At 46.4% G+C, this 19937-nt stretch overlaps 1 protein-coding gene across 1 annotated transcript; it reads left to right on the top strand.

Annotated features, from left to right (window-relative positions):
* The first annotated feature begins 13399 nt into the window (after positions 1-13399).
* Positions 13400-14443, top strand: LOC125634977 (trace amine-associated receptor 4-like). Its single transcript, XM_048846296.2, has one exon. It carries the CDS (start codon positions 13400-13402, stop codon positions 14441-14443), a length of 1044 nt encoding a protein of 347 aa, XP_048702253.2.
* Positions 14444-19937: the final 5494 nt, after the last annotated feature.

Here is a 19937-nt window from a genome sequence, read left to right as displayed (position 1 = left end):
TCATTATGGTGGGGTACAAGGTGGGTGGGACCCCTCAGGCAGACCTCACTGCTCCTCCTCCGTCTGCCTCTCATCACTCTCTCTGGCTCCCACCTCAGCCGCCACTGCTGAACCATCTGCTACCAGCCCTGCTGGGGCACCAGCAGCGGCAGGCAATGGGGTGAACTCCACTGCTGCCATGTCCCTCGCCCCCTCCGATTCTGGGGAAGACCCCCCAGCCAGCAGGAAAGGCCAGGGCAAAAAGAAGGGTAAGGGCCCCTCCATGGTAGGGGCTGCCCCCACTGCCGCGGCCCTGCCACCGGCTGTGGCTTCCCTCCCCGCTGCTCCTTCCACCAGCTCTGGGGGGGGCTTCTCCCAGCCCCCAAGGCGTATGCCCAGGTGAAGGTGGCTCTCCCGCCTGCCACTATGTCATCTCTCCCGGCCACTGCCTCTGTTACCATCTCTGGTGGCCGGGGCCCATTCCCCACCTTGACCAGGAAGCACTTGCAGACGTTGGCGAGGGTGGTGGGGCCCACGGCTATCATGGCAGCCTCCAAAATGTATGGGAAGGTCATCTTCTTGCTGGCATTGGAGGCCACTGCCCAGGAGGTGGTGGAGAAGGGCCTGGCTGCCGGCAGCCCTGGCTGCCCAGCGCCTGGAGCCACCCCTCCTCCTTCCCAGCCCACCACTGCTCCTGCTTGGACCCAAGCATGAGGCAACAAAGCAGTTGGAACGGGCGGTCTTAGAGCTGGAGAGATGTCTGGCCACCAGCCCCGAGGATCCATCCCTCTGCGGAGTGTGCTGGGAGAAGTGGGAGGAGCTTCGGGCCCTCGAAAACCATCAGGCCCCAGGGTGCCTTTGTTCGATCCCGCATCCGCCTCCTTCGGAAGATGGATCACGGCTCCCACTTCTTTTATGCCCTGGAGAAAAGGAGGGGGGCCAAGAAGCACATCAGCTGCCTTCTGGCAGAGGACAGCACCCCCTCACAGGTCAGGAGGAGATGTGCAGGAAGGCCAGGTCCTTGTATGCAGGCCTTCTCTCCCCGGATCCGACTGATCCTAATGCTTGCAGAGTGCTCTGGGACAGACTCCCGATGGTCAGCATGAGTGACCAAGACCATCTAGAGCTGCCTCTCACTCTGGCTGAGTTCTGGGAAGCCCTCCGCCGCATTCCCACCAAAAAATCTCCTGGTATGGACAGGCTGACCATGGAGTTCTGCCACGTGTTCTGGGACGTCTGCGGCCTGGACCTTGTCACCACCTGGGCCGAGTCATTGGAGAGCAGGATCTCCCCTTGTCATGCATGTGAGCCATGCTCGCCTTGCTTTTAAAGAAGGGGGACCCTGGTGACCTTCGGAATTGGCATCCTGTCTCGCTCCTCAGCATGGACTACAAAGTCATAGTGAAAGCCATCTCGCTGTGGCTGGGGTCCGTGCTGGTGGACGTGATCCATCCCGACCAGACCTACACCCATCCTGGGGCGTACAATCTTTGATAATCTGTATTTGGTCCGGGATCTCTTGGAGCTCGGATGTAGGTGATAGTCTGTTGTTCGCCCTTCTGTCCCTGGATCAGGAGAAGGTGTTTGACAGTGGGACCATGGGAATCTCCTGGGCACTCTGCGAGCATTTGGCTTCGGACTCCAATTTGTGGGCTTTCATCAGGTGATGTACGCCTCCGTGGAGTGTCTGGTCAGGCTAACTGAACCCTAACCGAGCCGGTCAGCTTTGGGTGGGGAGTACGGCAGGGTGCCGCCTCTCGGGCCAGCTGTACACTCTGGTTATTGAGCCCTTCCTCTGTCTCCTCTGCCAGAGGCTGATGGGGTTGGTGCTGAGAGATCTAGAGCTGCGGTTGGTCCTGTTTGTGTATGCCAACAATGTGCTCCTTTTGGTCCAGGATCCGGGCGACTTGGTGCGGGTGGAGGCGTGCCAGGCCATATACTTGGCAGCTTCCTCTGCCCGAGTCAACTGGGTCAAGAGCTCAACTGGGCCTGATGGTCGGGGTTGGGTGGCAGGCGAGATCCCTCCCACCCATGCTTCAGGTCATCTGGTGGAGCCTGGGTCCGCTGCTCTATCTCGGCGTTTACCTTTCTGCCACTCATCTGTCTCTGCTGGAGAACTGGCAAGGTTTAGAGGGCAGGGTGACAGAGCTGCTCCAGAAATGGACAAGACTTCTCCAGTGCCTCTCCCTCCGAGGGAGGGTACTGGTGCTCAATCAGCTAGTCCTGTCCATGCTTTGGCACTGGCTCAACACCCTGGGCTTCTTGGCCAACCTCCGGACATTGGTTCTGGAATTCTTCTGGCCAAGACTGCACTGGGTCTCTTCAGGGGTCCTCCACCTGCCCTTGGAGGAGGGAGGGCAGGGCCTGAAGTGCCTGCGCACTCAGGTCCATGTCTTCTGCCTCCAGTCCCTGCAGAGGCTCCTTTATGGTGCAGGTAGTCTGGAGTGGAGCGTACTGGCGCATGCCTTCCTGCGCTGCTTCCGAGGGCTCCGTTATGACCGGCAGAGCCTTTATCTCCATCTGAGAGGTCTTTACCAAGACCTCTCTGGGCTGCTAATTTTCTACCAGGACCTCCTCCAGACCTGGAAACTGCTCTCAGTGACCAGGTCCATGGCAGCCACTGCGGGGGCGGATCTCCTCACAGAGCCCCTGCTACACAGCCCCCAGCTCCATGTGCAGGTGGCAAAGTCCCCCTTGGTGCACCAGAGGGTGATCCTGGCAGACGTCACCAGAGTTGGAGACCTCTGGACTATGACCAGGGAGACTGGCTGGATCCCCTGATGTTCGCTCGGCACATGGGGCTCTCCAGGTCTCGTACTCCCTGGTGCGTACTTCAGGAGGTGAAGGCCACTTTACTGCCCACTGTTTGGGTTTTCCTCAACTGGGTCCTGCGAGAGGGCACACCCCGTCCACCCTCCACCCCAGGCCCTCCAGACCTTTTCATTGGGCCCCTGCTCTGTGGACCTACCCGGCCATCCCACCCCTTTTCCGCCAGCCAGCTGCATGATCTGCAGCCGGTCTGCTTCCAGACCACACCAAGGAAGCATCTATACACGCTCATGCTCCACACCCTTCATGTCCTCACCCTCATGTCCCACCCCAACACAAAGTGGTGGGACCTCCTGCCACCTCTGGAGGGTGTGGAGTTCCGGTGGGCCAGTCTGTATTCCACCCTGGTCCTGAGGCCTGCTGGGGACACCAGCTGGCAGCTCCTTCACAGAGCCGTGAGCACATGCGTGTACTTGGTGCAGTTCACCACTGTCCCAGACACCTGCCCCTTCTGCGGCATGAGGGATACCCTGGCGCACATTTACCTGGAGTGTGCCAGGTTGCAGCCCTTATTCCAGCTCCTCTTAAACATCCTCTTATGTTTTTAGTTGCACTTTTCCTCTCACCTGCTCATATATGCACTTCCTATCCATGGCCCCACGAAGTCACTGGACCTCCTTGTCAACCTCCTCCTAGCCTAGCCAAAATGGGCATCTACAAGACCAGGGAGAGGAAGTTGGCTGATGGGGTCTCCTGTGACTGTGGGTCCTATTTCTGATCATCCGTCCGCTCACGCATCCGGGCAGAGTTCCTCTGGGAGGCGTCCGCTGGCTCCCTTGACACCTTCGAGGAGCAGTGGGCACTGTCCAGGGTTCTCTGCTCAGTGTCCCTGTCAGTTTCCCTTCATTTAGCCCTCTCACCTCACTCCTGTCACTGTTTTATCTTTAGTTGTCCCCCGTACTTGCTTGGTATCCCAGTCCTGTGGATACTCCCCTTAGGCTGGTGGGAGGTCCTTTAAAGTAGTGGGCGGGCTTCTACCCACCCACTTCCTGGATCCCAATAGGATCACTCTCCTGTAGCCATCTGGCCCAACCCTGTCACAATATATTTGCAAAGGATTATCAATCTAAATGAACATTTGCAACCAGAAAATGATGAAGCAGAGCAACACCTTCAACAGAAGAATGGATTAAGCAAAGCTTGCCCAAGATGAAAAGTTCATGTTAAGTTCTACATGAAACAGATATACAGGTGTGGACTTGGTAACAAAGAGCTATCACCTGACTTACCAAAACAAAATCCCTACTTATGATTAATAGAGCCTTAGGGAGAGCCAATTGGAGAGAGGCTGTGTGGAGCAGCCCATCAGGGCCAGGCTGGCCCATATAAGAAGGGCTGCAGAGCAGCTTCCGTCACTCCCTGGAGCTTGAGGAGGGAGGAGGACTGGCTGTCTTGCAGGCTGAAGGCAGCAAGCACCCTGGGCAGAGCAGTGCTGCAGGCAGAGACCCAGGGAGCTAAAGGCAGCCTGTTTTACCGAGGGGGAGACTAAGGGCTGGTCTACATTAGGAAATTAGATCAGTATAATTACATGGCTCAGGGATGTGAAAAATCCATATCCCTGAGTGATGGAGTTAAACTGGTGTAGACAGCATTAGGTTGGTGGGAGAATTCTCCTGTCAACTTAGCTACCACCTCTCAGGGAGATGGATTCCCTATGCCGATGGAGAACTCCATCTGTTGGCATAGGTTGTGTCCTCACTGAAGGGCTACAGTTGTGCTGTTGGAATGTTTAAGTGTAGACAAGCCCTAAGGCAGACAGGGTAAGTGATTTATCCAAAGTGCAGAAAAAGTCAGTGTTAAGAGTATAAATTAGTACTCAGGCAATCCTGTCAACCTGTCTTCTGTTCTAACACCAGAAACATGCTGTTAACTTTTATACAACACCCTGGAACATAGGACAAGAATGAAGGACAATTGTTACTGAGTCTAATTTCCATAGTGGTAATGTTTCTGGATATATTCTGTAGGATAGTGAGAAGCAGGACGTGACAACATACTATCAGTACAGTGGGAAGCAAAGGAAAAGATGATAAATTCTTCCTGCCATTCAAAATGATCAGAAAGGCATTTAGACTGACTAACCACAAATGCACCAAAATTCAAACATCGTGTATTTTTGTTTAGGAGCAAATCTTGTTTAGGAGTTGCCTTTGCCACAAATCTATTGTGCACTTTGACCAGAAGACAGTAATTACCTTTCATAGAAAAATCACCATAATTTTAAAGCCAGAGAAGGGAGTAATTACGTTAACAGAAATCATGGCTTCAAAATGATGGTATTTTCTTAAGAGTCATCTCTAATCAAAAGATTGGAGCCATTTAATTGCTGAAGGTAAAAGAGAAAAATGGAGGTGGCAAAGGAAGCAGAAACCAATGTTGAGATCTGGGGAGAGCAGATTAGTACCTCCAAGAGATTTTCCTTCATTTACTTACTAAAGGCCAAGTAGTTCTCGGGGTTTTTCGCAAATCTCTTGAGATCTGTTTGTAAAGTTATAGAAGCACAGCGTGTTGTACCCATTAGTAATTCCAGGCAGTCACTCTGAGCAAATCTCCCCTTAAAGTTCAATATTACCCTTTGCACAAGCAGGGGAACAATAAGAAAGTTGTTTTAAAACCAGCCTGTGATCTATCAAGGCTTCCCCTGGACATAGGCACGTAAGGGGAGGGAAAATGATGTGTGTGTGAAATGTATGACTGGACTCTTGTATTGCCTATATTTGAGTTTTATTTTTAAGAAGAGCTACTGCAACAGAGATTACAGGACTGTGAGCTACCCACTGAAATCATAATATTATATGCTGGCAGACCTCCAACCCCTGCTGAGCTCCATAGATTATTATGCTGCTCTACTGGGGCTCCTTGGTCCACCTACATGGAGCCACTTCCAGGACCAGAGCCTAAGAGTTTATTTCTTTTCTCATTGAAGTTAATGACAGGGATCCCACTGAGTTCAGTGGTACAGGATCAGGCTCTAAATGCTGCTTTATATGAAAAGTTGAATTAGGCATGAAAGTGATATCAGCTTCTCCTTTTAGGTCTTATTTTAATGTAGAACACTAGTTTCAAACAAGGAATGCAGAATGACATCAGTAGTTTCTCCTAGAGACACTGTTACATGGGAGAAAACAGAATCTACCCCTTGTGTGCTCTCCCCAGACCTGAGTGTCTGCAATTCAGAAATAACATGCATTGAAAAAAGATTAAGGTAAAATATGAACTGTGTGGGCATATGGCTCATCCTACTTACACTGCGTCTGCTGCCATACCAAGGGTTGCCAACAGAGGGCATTCAAGGTGAATTGTGAACCCAAAATAAATCCTTGATATCCTTTACTGCTTCTTTATGATGCCCCTTCTCTGCATTGCCTAGGCTAAAACTGAGTGTCCTTTCCTCATTCAGTTGGAAATGAGATTAAAGTCAGTTCTTTCCCAGATGTCAAGTTCCCCCAGGGAGGAGAGTAACTGATACGTAAATATAAATGTAAAAATAAAAAGACTGAAGTTCTCCCAACCTCTTCATAGAATCATAGAATATCAGGGTTGGAAGGGACCTCAGGAGGTCATCTAGTCCAACCCCCTGCTCAAAGCACGACCAATCCCCAATTAAATCATCCCAGCCAGGGCTTTGTCAAGCCTGACCTTAAAAACTTCTAAGGAAAGAGATTCTACCACCTCCCTAGGTAATGCATTCCAATGTTTCACCACCCTCCTAGTGAAGAAGTTTTTCCTAATATCCAATCTAAACCTCCCCCACTGCAACTTGAGACCATTACTCCTTGTCCTGTCCTCTTCTACCACTGAGAATAGCCTAGAACCATCCTCTCTGGAACCACCTCTCAGGTAGTTGAAAGCAGTTATCAAATCCCCCCTCATTCTTCTCTTCTGCAGACTAAACAATCCCAGTTCCCTCAGCCTCTCCTCATAAGTCATGTGTTCCAGACCCCTAATCATTTTTGTTGCCCTTCGCTGGACTCTCTCCAATTTTTCCACATCCTTCTTGTAGTGTGGGGACCAAAACTGGACACAGTACTCCAGATGAGGCCTCACCAATGTCGAATAGAGGGGAACAATCACGTCCCTCGATCTGCTCGCTATGCCCCTACTTATACATCCCAAAATGCCATTGGCCTTCTTGGCAACAAGGGCACACTGCTGACTCATATCCAGCTTCTCGTCCACTGTCACCCCTAGGTCCTTTTCCGCAGAACTGCTGCCTAGCCATTCGGTCCCTAGTCTGTAGCTGTGCATTGGGTTCTTCCGTCCTAAGTGCAGGACTCTGCACTTATCCTTATTGAACCTCATCAGATTTCTTTTGGCCCAATCCTCCAATTTGTCTAGGTCCCTCTGTATCCTATCCCTGCCCTCCAGCATATCTACCACTCCTCCCAGTTTAGTATCATCTGCAAATTTGCTGAGAGTGCAATCCACACCATCCTCCAGATCATTTATGAAGATATTGAACAAAACCGGCCCCAGGACCGACCCCTGGGGCACTCCACTTGACACTGGCTGCCAACTAGACATGGAGCCATTGATCACTACCCGTTGAGCCCGACAATCTAGCCAACTTTCTACCCACCTTATAGTGCATTCATCCAGCCCATACTTCTTTAACTTGCTGACAAGAATACTGTGGGAGACCGTGTCAAAAGTCTCCAGTGACCAGACACCAAAGCAGGGAATAGAGCTCAGGGAAAGAGAGATTTGGCATCTGGAGAGACAAATGGCAGGAAAAAAAGCCATCATCTACATTTTCAGTTGTAAACAATGGCCTCTGAAACCCTTTAAAGGAGGCACTCAGATCCCATGTGCTAAAATTACCTAGATAAATAGTATGGAAAATCTCCTGAGCGATAAGTCAGCAGAGGGCACTGTGATGAAACAGCTCTGGGTGACTCTGCTACTGCTTTGCTGGGTCCTGACCAGATAGAGCAGCCAAGAGAGGGAAGGTTCCCTGGCAGCTGGGATGGCTGGAAATCGGTAGCAAAGTGACAAAGGCAGCTGTTCCTGGCCAGATCTAAGCATGGCAGAGCTGGGAATGGTTGTGGGTGCAGGTGGTGATTTAAGACTGAAAGGGCATGTATGTAAACAGTATAAATAAGGGTATATGATCCAAGCCTGGCCTACAGAGCCTCTTGGCTGAGGCGTCTCCCTGTGCTGGGCCCGCTGCCCAAGGTCCCCCTCGGTCTCCCCAGCTGCTCACTGCACCCAGCTCCAGACTGCTCCAGCCCCAGCTCCACCACTCTGTCTCTGCACTGCTGCTGCTGCTCTGCCTCCAGCTCCCTGGGCTGCTTTTCTGGCCCCTCTAGCTCTGGTTGCTGCAGCTCTGCTCCCAGGACAGGTCTGCTCTCTCTGGGCTGCTTTTCTGGTCCCTCTGGATCTGGCCCAGCCCTGCTCTCCAGCTTAGCTTGGGCCCCTGCTTTCTCCTTAGCTCGGTCCCACTCTGTCTGACCCAGGCAAATCCAGCTCACATGGAGGATGGGGCCTCCTGACTCCCTGATTACCCTGCTCGCCCTGTCATTCAGGCTGACCTGGAGCATTGGCCTATCCCCATTGTTCCTGGGGGCTGTCAGGCTCAGGGTCCTGATTCTCCATCGACCCTTCCCCCTTTTTAGTACTGGGAGCTAGCAACTAAAACACCCCCACTGAATGTTAGTAAGGTGGCAACAGTCCCCTTACAATTGCAACAGAATATAGAGACCTCAGACAGGTTAGGGTCCCATCAACACTAGAAAAAAAGGGGTTTCCCCCATGGAAAATATCAGTGAAAGTGAAAAATCATTCATTTTGGTTGGAAAATGCTTGTGGTTTTTTGCCATTCTAACGCCTCCTGGGGGCGCTAGTTCAAGTGCCTCAGGCCCCATTCTCCTCTATGGGCTGCGCTCCCTGGTTGGACTGTATCTTCTGTGATGTGCCACAGTCTCCCCTTTGGCTGAGTGGCGGTTAAATAGCATGAGAGTTCCATGGTGATGGTGCATTATGGGAGATGAAATCTGGCTGTGGAGAACTGGAGTGGCGTGTGGAGAGAGGAGAACTGGCACTCAAAATGCAATTCCTATGAGGCACTGTGGCAGAAATTCAGAATTGAAATATTTTGGGTTTAGGATGAAATATTTTGGCTTGTAGCCATTTAGTTTTTTGATGAGAAATTCTAAATTTCCATTGAAAAGAGACACTTCTTGCAAAAAAAAAAAAATGTGTTTAGCCAAAAACCCATTTTTCCAACAAAAAACAGTTTTGACAGAACATTTTCAACCAGCCCTACTGAGCAGAGTAAATGACAGCCCCTGTCATTTAAAGCTTGTAATGTAAAAGACCTTACATGGCTTTATATTGAACATATTGAAGTAGAAGCATCCTCCCATTTCCAATAGGGCTGTGAACCAAATCAAAAAAAATCTCCTCACTGGGTTGTTTGTGCATAATTTTTTCAGTTGCAGCAGCAGAATGAAGAGTTACAGAGTAAATCTGCCAAAGGAAAGACATGATAGGAGACTTGTGAACTCCTCAGAGACAGCTACAGGTCTTCTCTGCTGTATATATACTAGCAATCAGTTAATCTGGTAAGAAAGGAGGAAAAATTTCAAATGCATTTTCATTAAGCATTGCCACAAGGAGTCATAGCTTGAAAAAAAGCAATCAAACAAGCTTTGTGAGTTAATAAGAAAAAGATTTATACACACTTTGCAGGTAAGTTCTAAAACTGTTCATTGATTTGAATCAGAAGATTTTTTAACTGAAACCAAAGACTAGAAATAAAAGCAAAAATCACAGCCAAAAATGTTTTCTATGAAGAGATGGACTATGGAGAGAGATCAGGTGAAACATTTTTCACTCCAATGTAATGATGTAACCAACTGCATTTTGTAAAGCACTAGAGGAACTGCAGTTTATTTGATTTTCCAGTCTAAATATTGGACTGACTGTAATGAGAAAAAGGTTTCTTGTGATTTTTTCCAAGGAAATGTTTATCTCTGTATCATAAAGATAACTTGAACCACTGTACAATAAAGAAGTGAGTTGAATCTTAAATTGTCTGGCAAGATCATTCAGAAACTGACTAGAGAAAGACAGCTGGGTCATCTTCAACAACTTATGCTATGCCAGTGACAGATAGAACATCAGTTAATGAGATAATTACCAATGTGAGGACTGCAGGGCTGGGCTAGAAATATTGTTTTTCATGAGATTGCAGTCTCTTACTGAGCACACACACTGTGCTATTTCTTATGAATGTAAATGTCATATATCCTTTCAAAGTACTAAGGCAAGATAATATACAAAGATCCTTTCCTGCAAACACTCTTATTCACTTGTGGGTAAAGAGTAAACACTGGTGCTATTCATGGGAGAAAAGTTATACACATGCTTAAATGCTTGTAGGACTACACTTTATTAGACATAAGATCTGATATTGATTCCATCAAAGTCAGTGTTAAAACTCTTGATGACTTTAATGGGGTAAGGATTTGGCCTACAAATAGACCTGATACTTTCTATATTTTTGATGTAAGAAGTAGAGAGGTGAATGATCACAAAATGTTAAGCATACCCACAGCATAATTGGCTTTTGGGTGCTTGATTATTTATATAAGATAAAGAACCCTACTATAATAACACTACATTTTGATATCAGCCTGGCATACCTGTTTTAAACCTGTAATATGTTTATAATGGTAAATGTTCATATTCTTATCATGCAATGGAGTTTTCAATGGATTTTAGAAAAGTATGCCAGAAAGCTTTAATGTACTCTGTTGTACAGAAATAGCTTTATATGAACCTGACAAGCTGGGAAAAAGAAAAGAAAAACAGGAATAGGTGAGGGACAAATAAAGGGGATAGATAACACAGGAGAAGGGATATGGACCTATAGAATTGAAAGGAGGAAGAAATGGGGCTTGCAGAGGGGATAGTTGATTTGATTAAAATCTGTATTCTATTGAAGAATGAGTCCCTGATGTATACATAATCTAAGTATCTAATTAAATTTGGGGACCTTGTAGCATGAGAAAACCCCAAAACTTGAGTCTTGTGGTTTATGATGTTGCTAGAAACTCTTGTTGGAATTACTGGGGGAATACAATTCCTTAGTTTACTATTGTGAAATAATGTTAATTAAACTCCCAAACTCTAATAACATATACATAGCATGTTTCAGAGGAACAGCCGTGTTAGTCTGTATTCGCAAAAAGAAAAGGAGTACTTGTGGCACCTTAGAGACTAACCAATTTATTTGAGCATGAGCTTTCGTGAGCTACAGCTCACTTCATCAGATGTTTACCGTGGAAACTGCAGCAGACTTTATATACACACAGAGAATATGAAACAATACCTCCTCCCACCCCACTGTCCTGCTGGTAATAGCTTATCTAAAGTGATCAACAGGTGGGCCATTTCCAGCACAAATCCAGGTTTTCTCACCCTCCACCCCCCACACAAATTCACTCTCCTGCTGGTGCTAGCCCATCCAAAGTGACAACTCTTTACATAATCAAGTCGGGCTATTTCCTGCATAGATCAAGGTTTTCTCACATCCCCCCTGTTTCTTCTTGTTTTTTCCTACCCCCCCCCCCAGATGTTCTGGTTTAACTTGGATTTAAACTTGGAGAGTGGTCAGTTTAGATGAGCTATTACCAGCAGGAGAGTGAGTTTGTGTGTGTATGGGGGTGGGGGGGATGTGAGAAAACCTTGATCTATGCAGGAAATAGCCCGACTTGATTATGTAAAGAGTTGTCACTTTGGATGGGCTAGCACCAGCAGGAGAGTGAATTTGTGTGGGGGGTGGAGGGTGAGAAAACCTGGATTTGTGCTGGAAATGGCCCACCTGTTGATCACTTTAGATAAGCTATTACCAGCAGGACAGTGGGGTGGGAGGAGGTATTGTTTCATATTCTCTGTGTGTATATAAAGTCTGCTGCAGTTTCCACGGTAAACATCTGATGAAGTGAGCTGTAGCTCACGAAAGCTCATGCTCAAATAAATTGGTTAGTCTCTAAGGTGCCACAAGTACTCCTTTTCTTTTTGCATATACATAGCATGTGTGTACATTTATGTATATGTGCGAATACATGCACACACTAGCATATACGATGTACCTTCTCAGGCCATAGTGGCCACCTTCAAACTCCATCACTTTCATTCTATTGTACACGAAGAACTGTGCACCAGTTTGCTGGCATAAGGAATAGCATGCAGAGGAGAGTGTGCAGATTGTAATGTGTCAAATCTGGTTTCTTCCTCTTACACATGTATATTTGTAATAGTAAATACTGGTTTAAATAAAAAAAACCCCAGAAGTCTTAAATAACAATTATCCATAATAAAGGTTTAATACAGTTCACTAAAGTGGTGTCCTTTTACCTGTTTTTCAAATCTTTCAATGCTTTGAGGCACAGATTGTTCAGCACACCTCAGTGACTCCTCAGCACGATGCAATTGTATTTCTCTTAATCCTAGCCAAGTAAATGTTGAGGGTATGCACCTCAGCGGATTAATATTACAATCAGAAACAGGTATACACTCAGTGGCCTACTGGCAAGCATGCTAAAACGAGGAAGGTGTCAGTGAGTTTGTGTCACTCTTTTACCTTGAGATCTGGCCAGCTTCACAAACTGCTGCATGTTAAAATCTTTATAGCATCAACCATTTTGGATTTTCTGATGCTGTAATGTATCTCCTAGAAGGATGAGTAGTACCTCCAGGAACAAAAATGTCTGAGATGATACGTAGAGCCGTGCAATCAGTGGTGGATTAGCCACTCAGCCAATGAGGCCCCGTGCCCTGGGGCTCCGGTCAATTGGGGGGGGGGCTCCAGAAAATGAGCTCCCCCGTGCCCTGACCCGCTCTACCTCCCCTACGCTCCTGCCGGGGAGCGCGGTTGGAGGGAGTGGGGAGGCCTGCCCTGCTTTTCGCGCCCGCCCGGCGCTCCTGCTTGGAAGTGGGGGAAGCCTCTGAACCTCGACCCTGCTCCCCGGCAGGAGAACCAGGCGGGCAGAGCAGGGCAAGTCCCCTGCGCCTAAACCCCATTTCCATGGCAGGAGTGTGGGGGAGGTGTGCGGGGGGACTGCAGGTGGAAGGGGTAGAGAGAGGCCCCCACTTCCTCTGGCCCAGGGCCCCACAAAACCATAATCCATCTGTGTTTGCAATACAGGTGAGTGTCGTACATTTGAGGCTTTCATTGTGCAAAACTCTTATCATAGTGCTTATAGTGTTGAATGTAAACTCCCTAGCAAAAATATCCAATATTACTTAGAATTTTTGAGCACCTTAAGATTCAAAAGTATTTAGGAAATGCTTCAGCCTTTTTTTTTTTTTTTTTTTGGTTATCATTGGGCCAAATTCTGCTGTCTCTTATACTGGTGTAAGTCTGGAATAACTCCTCTAAAGTAAATGAGAATTGTTCTGAATTGATGTTTTTGCAACTGAGAGTAGAATTGGGGCCATTATTTTTAAGTGTTAATCAATTAATCTGAAACACAGGTCTGCAGATGTTGCTACTGTTCATGTCACTTTGTTTATTTTTCCTTTTTCCCCAGAACTGGCTGTATTGTAATACTTTGGAAAAAGTTACTGTTGTTGATCCCAAATCATGAATTCATCCCCCCTCTGGAGTCCACAGAATGTGCAGTATTGCTTTGACTTTGTTAACAATTCATGTCCTAGAAATGTAAGGTCTACAATTGGTCTTTGGGCTATGTACAGCTTCATGGTGGGAGCAATAGTGCTCACAATGGGTGGAAATATGCTTGTGATCATTTCCATCGCTCATTTCAAACAGCTTCACTCTCCAACCAACTTCCTGATCTGCTCCATGGCAACTACAGACTTTTTGCTTAGTTTCATGGTTATGCCCTACAGCATGATCAGGTCTGTTGAGTCATGCTGGTATTTTGGAGACCTCTTCTGCAAACTCCATACTTGTTGTGATATAATGCTCTGTACCACCTCTATTTTCCATCTGTGTTTTATCTCTGTTGACCGTTACTATGCGGTATGTGACCCACTGCATTATGTCACCAAGATAACTATCCCCATGATAGTATTATTTTTATTAATTAGCTGGTCTGTCCCATTCTTATTTGCCTTTGGCCTAGTTTTCTCAGAGTTGAATATTGAGGGCATTGAAGTATATGTTGCTTCAATTGACTGCAGTGGTTTCTGTACACTCATATTTAACAAGCTTTGGGGAGTGCTGGCTTCTCTTATAGCCTTCTTTTTCCCAGGCACAGTGATGGTGGGAATTTATGTCCACATATTTACAGTGGCAAGAAAACATGCAAGACAAATTGCTAAAATCCCCAGTGCAATAATATGTGTCTCTGCAACGACAAACAAAATCTCTGCAAAAAAAGAGAGCAAAGCAACTAAAACTTTAAGTATAGTCATGGGGGTGTTTCTTTTTTGCTGGCTGCCTTTCTTTATTTTTACAATAGCTGATCCTTTTATTAACTTCTCAACACCTGAAGACTTGTACATTGCCTTCCTCTGGCTGGGATACTTCAATTCTACTTGTAATCCAATCATTTATGGTTTATTTTATTCTTGGTTTCGCAAAGCATTTAAAATGATTGTGACTGGTACAATCTTCAGGTCAGATTCCTCTACTTTTACTTTGTTTCCTGCATACACTTAATTAACCAGGTATGGCTTTTATGAATGGATTAGCATTAATAGATGCTTGTGCTATTTCTGGAGATCTTTTAGAACAGTTCACATAGTATCATATATCTTGACAATATTTACAAGAATCTGCACATGCTTTTGGAGAAACTCTTCTGTAGCATGTCTCTGTAGGTATTGTTTCAGGATTAGCATGCTGTCTTAGTGAGCTGTTTGTCTGTATAATAGGAAGTGAGAGAACAGTCTGGCAAACTATATACTACATTCTATCCAGCTATGTTCCTGTATACACAGTGATCATTTTGACAACTACACTACAATGTCATTTCTTTGCAAGTACCAGTTTGAGACTCCAAGTGCAGCATTTAAGTATTAATTTATCTAGTTACCCATGTTTGAAAATGGACTCCCCATTGTTGTGGGCCTGATAGCACCACCCTTACTCCAACTGAGAGTATCTTTCTCTAATTATTAGCATGAATAACACAAGATCTCTTGTGGTGAAGGGCTAGTTCATATTTGCCATACTAATTTTGTACTGCTTATGAAACAACAATAAGATAAAGTTTATTTAAAAAACGGGAATAAATAAAATAACTGATAAAATGTCTTATATTTAAGGCCCTACTAAATTTTTGATATTTCAGAAATTGCAGATCCCACAATATTAGGCTTCCCCTGCAATTTTGCCAGACACCAGGGACTGACAACGGGAGCCCTGGGTGGCTAACAGCCAGGGCTCCTGCTCTCAGCCCCTGGTGGCTGGTGGCCACAACTCCCACTGTCAGCCCCTTGCATTAATAGTTGCCACAAAATATCTGGATATCAAAAAATTAGCAGGCCTAATATAATACTTGAGTGTTTATATTGTTCCGGGAAATTTTTCTTACTCAAACAGGTCTTCTCTGGCTTTTCTAAATTACCACAATTAATAAAGGTCCATTATTACTTTTCCAAGATTTTCCATATCTTGTCTGTGACGCAGCCACGATTATTTGACAATTACCCCATGATTCAAGTACAGTAGTGCCTTCCTTATATTACTATATGTCTACATCAGGGGTGGCCAACCTGAGCCTGAGAAGGAGCCAGAATTTACCAATGTATATTGCCAAAGAGCCACAGTAATATGTCAGTAGCCCCTCCCCGTGCTCCCAGCGCCTCCCACCCACTGGCAGCCCTGCCAATCAGCACCTCCCCTTCCCTTCCCGCATCTCCTGATCAGCTGTTTCATGGTGTGCAGGAAGCTCTGGGGGACAAAGGCGGAGGAGCGACGGCACGGCAGGCTCGGGGAGGGGGGCGGGAAGGGGTGGAGTGGGGGCTGGACCTGTGGCAGAGCCAGGGGTTAAGCAGTGAGCACCCCCTGGCACATTGGACAGTTGGCACCTGTAGCTCCAGTCCCGGAGTCGGTGCCTAGACAAGGAGCCGCATATTAACTTCTGAAGAGCCGCATGCAGCTCCGGAGCCACAGGTTGGCCACCCCGGTCTACATATTTGACCGCCAGCATATATCTGGGATGGTATTTGTTGTGTCTGTTAGACGGTGGATAGACACTAGAGGAGTCTTAACCAGAGACTGGATTTCCCTTTCTGGTGACTGGACTCACTGTTTATGTATCATGCACATTACTGTAGTTGGGAATCAAACATGAAATAGTTCAAGGCAGCTGCTCTATTATGTGAGTATGGGATCCTCTCTTAGCTGAGCCAGTAGGCGTTACAGTAGGCTTGTCTCGGTTCAAAACTATCCTGCAAATCTAACACTATTATTTACAAAAAGTGCTTTCATACTTACCATTCTATGTGGCCAGAAATCACCAATCAATTCAAGTACTAGTGCTGACATTGTCAGCAATGGAAGGAGATGGAGATATCGCAAAGGCTTGGTAATGAGCCATGAAGCGCCTCACATTTCAAACCCAGCCCAGTTTGCTAAAGTTGCTAATATCTGATGGCTTTTTCAAGAGGTTATGGGAAAAGAGTTGTGTAGCATTCATACAAGGTTCATGCACTTGGCAACATTCAGGGCACACCCGGAGTGTTGTGTAGGAGAGGTGCACACACGGCTCCTCTCAAGGGCATGAACCTTGGAATCTCACCCAGATGACATGAACCGTGAGAAGCCTCCCAGGACTGGGCTCAAGGCCCGAGAGCAAGGAATGAGGTAGATAGAAATTGGTAAATAAGAATGTTAAACAAAGCCAGTGTATTCCTTTTATCTGTTGGAGAATGTAATGCGCGGGGGGAGAGAAAGAATAAAGGAGAGGGTGGAAAGCTGACAGCAGCAGTCCGTCGGCACACCAGCCTGCTTGCTTGCTTAAAGCCTTGTCCTGTCTTGTATTTGAACCGCAACAGAGTTGCACTTCCCAATTTTCTGAAAATGGCAATGAACACACAATCAACATTTAAACCTTGTTTAAATGCACTAAACAAACACTTGGGGCATAATCATCAGCTTGATGCAGCTTATGGGGTAAAGCAAAGATGGCTGTCACACACCTTTCTAAGCCAGGACTGCACAGCGGCCCAAACTGGCTCTAGGGCAAGTCAGAACAGCCAGCTAGAATGGTCCCATGGTATAGTCTCCCTCCAAAATATCCCCTTCTTCTCCCTGCTGACCCTGACATGTCCCCTGACCCTGGGGAGCTGGAAAGGAAAGAAGTGAGGCTAGTTATACTGGCCTTTGCATACTTAGACATGTAGGGCTTGATTAGAGAGAAGAGCCACAGAGAGTTGGTTGTAGCTTCCCGATCTGAAGTTGCCCATCTTCAATGCAAGTTATTTCTGTACAGCGATATTAAATCACTGGAGGATTGAACATAGGGGATCACTGTCCCACATCTGACTACACCCTCCCTCTCCTTAGGCCGGGCACTGTGGGGTGGGGGAATTGATGCAGGAGGCAGTTGTGCTACCCCAGCCAGCTTTATGCCAATGCAAAATTTCCTTGTTGAAAGGGAACTCTAGGCTGCCAACCTCCATAGGCTCAAAGGCCACTTTATGCTGCTTACAATTATGGAGGACAAAGCAGACCGGAGAATCTGATCTTTCAGTCTTTGTTATTCAGGAACTCTACCATTTTGCCCTTCATGTGCCATGCCACGCAGCATGGTAGCGTCTTCTTTTTTTCCCAGATTCAAAATGACTTTTTAAAATAAATTCAGTGTTTAGTTTTGATATGCAGTGAGATTTCACAGGTGCTTAAACAATGTTTTAAAAAACCCTGAGCACTGAGCAGGAGATCAGATAGAGCTCAGGGGATAGACCTATGGAAGCTGTTTTAGTTTGAGGGTTCCCATCTGAGATTCATCTTCTCTCAGTAGCAAACAGCAGCAAAACAGCAAAAGGAATCAGTGAGAGGATATAGTGGGTATCTCATTAACAGTCTTTTTGCAGAGTTTTCATGATCTTAAATACGCATAATTAGTGTGACTCTTCTTAAGAGAACTTTTCAGCTAAAGCTGTTTCAGATAGAACTCTTTGTTACATTCTGGCTTCCAAATAATTGGCAGAATGAGTACTTTGTTATTATACAAAGGCCACGAGTCCCAGGAATTGCCTGCAAAAGAAAGAGAATGCTGCATGACCATCTCTCTCCCATATCTTTTGTATTTCCTTTTCTGGTCAGATTTCTGCAGTGTTCGTCTAGCTGGTTGCATCCACAGCTGATGTGAAAGCTAACAGGCAATGCCAGTCCACTGCTAGCTCCTCCACTCCCTGCTTGGAGATTTTTTTTTAAAAAGTGTACTGTTTAAACATACACAACTAAATTATCAGCAGAGGGTGTATTGAAAGTGCAAGAAAAATGCCCATGGATGCTATGTACTCGCAAACCTCTCCCCCCACCACCCATTTGCTCAATTAAGTGGATATTTGCATACATAGGTCAGGTGACGGCATATCCATGGGCATGATATTACAAAAACTGTGTCATGTTCTGTTAGGGATTTTGCAGCTGGGTGCACATTTTTGTGGGTACAACAGCTGAGTCACTCTTTGAAAAACTGACACAAAATGGTTCATACCGACTGCATTGGAAATCAGAAGCTGCTGCTCGTTCAATCAAATAAAAGATACATATAAGATATGAGCAGTATTCTGATGGAGATACTTGTACAGGTGGATTGGAATGAATTCCTTGCACACTGAGAAGATAATGGAGATGACCAAAAAAAGGACTAAAATCCAGCAATGAAAATCCTGAAATTATGGGAAACTGATTACATGGGATATGCCCACTTCATCCTAATAGATAATCCTTACTCAGTGTTGCAGAGGATGATGGAAAAACTCCTAGATAGGCCACAGGTGGTTATTAGCCCTCGTCTGCCCTACAGTTTTGTTGACAAAAGTCAGGTGTCATTGACAAAACAGTGGAAATGGACATACTACAGTGATCCTTCTGCCGACAAAACTCTCCGGCTTTGCCAACAAAATAAAACCACCTCGACGAGTGGTGTAGTGCTTTTTGTGTCAAAGTTATAGCGACAAAGTGTCAGTGTAGACACCGCACTTGGTTATGTTGCTGTAAATGGCCTCCAGGAGGTGTTCCACAAAGACCATCCTGACAGGGGCATACACAAGGTTGGGGCAAGCCTCCCCTCTCCCCCCGTAATCATTGTGCTCACAGAACTTCTCCGGCCCCAGGGGAAGAGCGAGCACCTGTCAGGGTGGAGTGAAGAGTGAGCTCCTCCTGAGGCCAGAGTGGGGGAGGGAAGTTAGAGCAAGTTGTCTGAGTAAGCAGGTGAATTCCTGGATGGCTGATACCATGGACTCTGTCTACCTCCTTATTCCTAAACCCCGCCTTCCTGCTTGTTCCTGGCTCCTGTCCTTATCCCACTCCCCCACCTGTTGCTGGTTCTGACTTTCCTGCCTTGCTCCACATCCCTGTTTCTACACCCTACCCCTGACACTGACTCCAGCTTCGACTCCTGGCTTGATTCCTGACTCTGACTTCATTTTTTCCACAGTGATTTTTTTATACAGAACAGAAAATTTCATAATGTTGCAAAAACATAACTTGAAAACTTCAAATGCCATTGGAAAAAATTGTCCAAGACCTTGGCCTTAAAGTCTTTATGAAGACAGTTTTTTGGAAGTTTTTTCCCCCTTAGGGTAGATGACCTAGAATACTTTTTGGCTTCTGCATTGGAATGGGTGTATCAGTTTAGACACAATTGGCTCCAACTTTAGTGTAATCCCCTTTCAAAGATCCACAACAAAGATCTGCCTCCCACCTTTGCCATGGCTATCTCACAGAATCATAGACTTTAAGGTCAGAAGGGACCATTATGATCGTCTAGTCTGACCTCCTGCACAACGCAGGCCACAGAATCTCACCCACCAACTCCTGTAACAAACCCCTAACTTATGTCCAAGCTCTTGAAGTCTTCAAATCATGGTTTAAAGACTTCAAGGTGCAGAGAATCCTCCAGCAAGTAACCCATGCCCCACGCTGGAGAGGAAGGAGAAAAACCCCCATGGACTCTGCCTATCTGCCCTGGGGG

The sequence above is a fragment of the Caretta caretta genome, chromosome 3 (genome assembly GCF_965140235.1).
Source record: "Caretta caretta isolate rCarCar2 chromosome 3, rCarCar1.hap1, whole genome shotgun sequence".
Lineage (NCBI taxonomy): Eukaryota > Metazoa > Chordata > Testudines > Cheloniidae > Caretta > Caretta caretta.
Note: the sequence above shows the minus strand (reverse complement) of the source record. Positions and strands in the feature narration are given on the sequence as shown.

Coding starts and splice junctions, on each gene's coding strand:
- LOC125634977 (XM_048846296.2), top strand. CDS start 13,400: ATGAATTCATCCCCCCTCTGGAGTCCACAGAATGTGCAGTATTGCTTT.